The sequence below is a fragment of the Glycine soja genome, chromosome 1 (assembly GCF_004193775.1).
Source record: "Glycine soja cultivar W05 chromosome 1, ASM419377v2, whole genome shotgun sequence".
Taxonomy (NCBI): domain Eukaryota; kingdom Viridiplantae; phylum Streptophyta; class Magnoliopsida; order Fabales; family Fabaceae; genus Glycine; species Glycine soja.
In genome coordinates this window covers 2,013,315-2,018,911 of record NC_041002.1, presented here as the reverse complement: position 1 = coordinate 2,018,911, position 5,597 = coordinate 2,013,315, and the positions used below count along the sequence as shown (strand labels likewise).

Genomic DNA, 5,597 nt, shown 5'->3' with positions numbered 1-5,597 from the left:
TTTAATGATTCTAATATTATTCTTTTTCATCTATTTAATAAATTTAATTTTATAAAATTATTATTATTATTCATTAATTTTTCTTAATTTGTGTAAAAAAAACTTAAAATGACGCTTAAAACAACACTTATTTTAGAACGGGTGGTGGAATATGATTCACTAATTAGATCAAAAGTAAATTATACTTTAAAATACTGTTTTCTGAAAATCCAACTTAAGAGAGATTTTCAGCATTGGATATTAGGAAGTTCACAGATTGCCATAAACTCACACATTACAACACAATCACTGTTTTTCCATTGAATGAAGTCAGATCTTTATTAATAAGTTCTTTTTCCCTTTATTCTTTGCAAATAACAAATTCAATCACTGGAACTGTGATTTGTTGAAAGGCTTTTCTCTAGATCCTTGATTTACACTTTTAACACTAATAAGTGTATAGAAATTAAACTCGTAATTTATCAGGTAAAAAGTCCATCAAGTTTTATTATACAATTATAAAGCTTGATGCAAAATACAATACAATGAAGCAACATATTTAACAGCTCCTCCAGCGTAAAGCAATGTTTGCAGTGCAAAACAAATCAAATGGTTAACTAACTCACACTCTCCCTTAGATATACTATATATAGTTCACTACGACCTTTGGTTTTTTGATGCAAAACGAAGGACCAAGTAAAACAAAACCCTATATAGCACAGCCCAACCAAACATTGTAAGCACAATTGTCCTCTTCTTACGTTCATCAGTGTCAATATGTAGACTATTCAAGATATCTAAACCGGTAATCCGTGCACCATCAAGATACCCAAACCCAAAGGTATCATTGGTCTGGTACTGGTTCATCAATAGCCCCTCATAAGGGTACGTCATGGTCGAAATTTTGTTCATCCAACGCCAATAATGGGGAATGTCGTTGCTGTTCAAGAAGTATCCACAGAACAAGAAGAACAAGGCAGTGAAGGCAATAACTACAGCATAACCCAAGATGTAGTTTGGAACCACTGAGCTCACAAACACAACAAATGAATTGGTTGAAAGAAGAGAAACGAAGAGAACAAGCAAGAAGTAAAGAAAAGGGCCTCTAAGTTTTAGGGCAAACCAAACAATGACGGCATAAGCAGTTGCTTGGAGAAGAATAAAGGGCATGTGAGTGATTAGGCCTGCAATGGTGTAAGTGGAAGCTCTATAGGCGTTGTGAGAGGTTTCCCTTATGAAGATGAACCTTTCTTGGATGAAGGCCGGGACGGCGTCGTTAGAGGAGAAGAAGAAAAGGCACACTGTGAAGATGAAGAAGCTGAGGCGGTTGGTGATTCCTTGCAAAGTTTCTTTTGGCTTGAAGAACATGGTGGCCATCATGATGCCCATGAAGGTGAGAACCATGAGTCTTGAAAGGAAGAGCTCAGGGGTGCGCCTTATGTTTATGAAGTTGCGACGCATAAGGATCCAAATCTCTCCTAGGTAGGAATTTGCAAACTTTGCTCCAAGGTGTTCCTGTGTGGCGTTTGAGGGAGCGAGGTAGTCCTTCTCATTCACTGTGTAGTCACTGCTACGGGGTGTTGGAGTGGCTTCGAGGATTTCACTCCAGTGTGCGTAGTATCCAGGTGAAGCATTGGTTCTGCGTTTCACACAAACACAAATGATTGATTAAGCATACCAAGAACATAACAAAATTTAGAACATAAATTAAACGCTTAATTAACAATTGGACTTCTATGAAAAATACTTCCTTCCTCTCAAAATAAAATAAAGTGTAAAATAAATGAAAAAAAATAATATTAATATTAAATTCAAAAATTAAAATAACATTTAGTAGAAACATAAATAAAAATAACAATTAATGTTACTTGAGATAATTCACCGACTTGTCTTGTTATTAATAAATCTCATAAGATAATTATCAATTACTTTCTCCAATTTCAAATATAAAAAGGAAAAAACATATTTTTTAAATATAAAAATTTAACTAATTTTATATTATTTAATATTATTATCTTTAAATATTCATCGTTTGATTGAAGTATTAGTTATAATAATTTATTTTATTTTTATATTAAATTTCGATGAGAAATAAGTTAATAAAAAAATTAATTAAAATTAATATAATTAATTAAGTTTTTAGTTAGCACAAATCATTTTTTTAATTTATATTTAAAACCGAAGGGACTATTCAATGAAAGTTGTCATGTAAACCAATGTTGAATAAATGCTCTAGTCATTTACCTCGCGGTATTCTGCAGCTTGTGATCATTCTTAAGCCGCGAAGGAGTGAATTTCAAAAACGCCGCACTATTCCCAGTGCTCCACGACATTGATGTGTTGTTGTTATGGGAACTTCTGAGACTGTGATCAAAACCATCAACGACCCTTCTACTCACTTGCGACGAGTAAGACAAGTCCTGAGAATTTTCCTCATACCTATGGCTAAGGTGCGAGGACGGAGCAACAGAAGACACAGAGTGTTGTTGTTGGCCAGACAAAGGAGGTGGCTTGACACCAGTGCGTGCGAACTCAGCAAGTGCCTCAACTCCAACCTCAGACTGATCATACTCTTGGATCACGTCAATGAGAAGCTCGATGGGGCTCTCTCCTTTGGGGATTTTGCGTGGCATGCGACTCAGGTGGAGTGCCACGTCCTGGGGTGAGCCTTGGAACATGAGTTGCCCTCTTGCGAGGATGATTAGGTGGTCGAGGAGGAGTTGGATTCTTGATGAGGGCTGGTGGATGGTGAGGATCACGGTGCTGCCGCCGCGAGCGATGTCGTGCACTTTCTCGATCACGCTGTGGGCGCTGGTGGAGTCTAGCCCTGAGGTTGGCTCGTCCAGGAAGAGGAGGGATGGGCCGTGGATGATGTCCACGCCGATTGAGACCCGCCGCCGCTCTCCGCCGGATATTCCTCTTGTACCTTCGTCTCCTATGTAGGTGTTTCGAGATGACTGATCAACCAAAACACAAACATGCATGTGTTAGAGATTAAGCAATTAATCGATCATGTGATAAGAAAACAAAATACCAATTACAATAAATAAATTTAATGTTATTAACTAAATATTTAAACATGTTTTATGTTTCAAGTTATTTTTTTAGTCCTTTAAATTTAAAGTTATTTTCTAATCCGTGAAATTCGTAAATATTTTTTATTCTTTTGAAAAGTGTGAATTAAACAAGAAATACGGGATTTATATTTTTTGTATGTTTTACTGTTATAATTTGATTATTAAAAATAAAAAAATTATTTTATATTTGAATCATAAATTTTTAAAAATAAAATATGGCAATAAAAAAATTATTAAAAATTATAAATTTTTTATTCTATATTTGAATCATGCTTTAAAAAAACTAAAAAAAATATTTTATGAATTTTTAGAATTAAAAAAATAATTTCAAATTTGAAGGAATAAAATAATACTTAATTTTAAAAAATTAAAAGCATATTTAAGTTTTAACTAAATTAATCAAATATCTGAATCTTACTTGCTCAATTAGTTAATTATATCTTATAATAAAGATAGAAGGGAGTAAACTAAAATACAAGATACATTGCAGAAAATACAGAGCACGACAATGATAGTCAAAATGTAACAATTCCATAATTTATTTTACATGTACATGTATTATTTCGATCAGAGTACGTCTTTATTAGCTGTTGACATGATTAAGTTCATATATACTACTTTAGAGAGAAGTGCATATAATTTTAAGGAGCCAAAACCCTAAAAACATTGATACTTAATTCTTTTAAAGTTACTCTACTTATTGGTATAATATTTTCTGAGTTTAGAATAAGTAAACAGCTCAATTAATTGGTAGCAGATTAATCTAGTACATGTAGGACTATTTCATTGGTTGCAAAACCCTTACCGTTAAGCCAAGCTGGTCAATGAGCTTCTCCACCCTCTGCTTCTTATCAGCAAGTGAAAGTGGTCCAAGACGAAAATCAGCAGCAAACATCAAAGTCTCATAGACAGTTAGCATTGGGAAAAGCCTATCTTCCTGCATGATATATGCAGAAGTTCTCTTGATCAAGCTTGCACTCACAGTTGCCCCATCCAAGGAGACCCTCCCTTTGAGGCTCCCACTCGCAATCCTCCCAGCAAGGCCATCCAAGAGAGTGGACTTTCCTGCGCCACTAGGGCCCATCACTGCAGTGATGCAACCCTTTGGTGCATAGCTAGTGATTTCATGCAGCAGGTCCACCTCTTGATTCGACCACTTCTCCTCAACCTTCTTCTTCTTTGTAACGGTGTAAGTGAGGCACTCGAACACCAGACCCCCGGTGAAGCTCACCGGCGGTTTCTTTATGTCAATCACTGTTTGATCAACACGACGGTGGCCATTGGCTTGAGTCATGTTTGAGGCTATGGTGTGGGAAGTTCAGTACTATTTTTTTTTTTATTGTTATTATTTGTAAGAATCGAAGACAGATATATGAGACTATTTGAGAAGATCGATGTTGAGAGTAGAGCCTATTCAGAAGGGCTCCTCCGAAACTGAAGGGGTGGAGAGATGAGGATGTATTAAAAGAGAAGGGAAAAGAATGCATGTGGGAAAAGGACTTTGTGCAGCCGGTGAAGATGTGCTTCCAAAGCTATATATTCACCATGCTGTCTTCATTGAAGAATCCATTTGAGGTTGTTTCCATCGAAAGGTGAAAGTGTCTTCTCGTTTTCTTCATCGCTTGGTTGATTATATTCGTTTAATTACATTAAGCATGCATACGTAATGTATATAATACTCAGTAAAGAAAGCCTGGCTATGAACCATATATACCTTTTTGGATTTATATATGGTTCATTATTGTATGTATCTGTAGCACAACGGACTTACCAATTTTATGAACTATTAATTAGTAAAACAAAAATTGGTTACTTTCGCGCGAATTCTTTCTTTTGTGGAAAATATTAACTAAATGCTATTTAACAACAATAAATATCTTTGACACCCTTATCCTATTAGACATCTAGAGAAAAATAAAATATAGATATAATAGATTATATGATTTTATAAAAAGATAGAGAGAAAAAGAAAAGAAAGAATGACAAATAGAAATTTATAATATTGATTTTTATATATCATTACTCATTTAATAATGCAATAAGATTTAATACTTAGACATCCTAATATTTTAGACATCTTAATATCTAACAAATGTTAAATGCAAAGACACATAATAGATTGATATGAACATATGAGTTGTCCAATAAGAAATTCAATTATTACTAATATTTGATTTTTGATCCCTTAGTTCACAAGTTAACTAGAAGAAGAAAAAGATAAGAGAATCCTATAGAAAATATGGTTAGAAATGCATAATGAAATCTCACCATAACTATTAAATTAATTATCTTCATCTATAAAAATACTATATTATTCCATATAAAAGATTAAAAAATCATCTTAAACCTCTCTTTTTCTTTTCTATTGCAATTTAACTAACATCTATCTTTTCTTTTCATATTAAATAATTATTACATTTTTCTCCTTTTCATACAGAAGTTACCATTATTAACGTACAATTGAATAAAAGTTGAAGGATGACACTGAAGTATGATTTTCTTAGCTGGAATCTTTTCCACCTGAATCAAAGAGGATCTATG

The 5,597-nt window shown here is 33.9% G+C and overlaps 1 protein-coding gene across 1 annotated transcript; it reads right to left on the bottom strand.

Annotated features, from left to right (window-relative positions):
• Positions 1–457: 457 nt before the first annotated feature.
• Positions 458–4,583, bottom strand: LOC114409020 (ABC transporter G family member 17-like). The gene is made up of 3 exons (XM_028372296.1): positions 3,862–4,583; positions 2,224–2,936; positions 458–1,618 (listed from the first exon to the last, which is right to left on the bottom strand). The coding sequence occupies exons 1-3, from the start codon at positions 4,348–4,350 to the stop codon at positions 637–639; spliced, it is 2,184 nt and encodes a 727-aa protein (XP_028228097.1). The 5' UTR covers positions 4,351–4,583; the 3' UTR covers positions 458–636.
• Between the last annotated feature and the right edge of the window lie 1,014 nt (positions 4,584–5,597).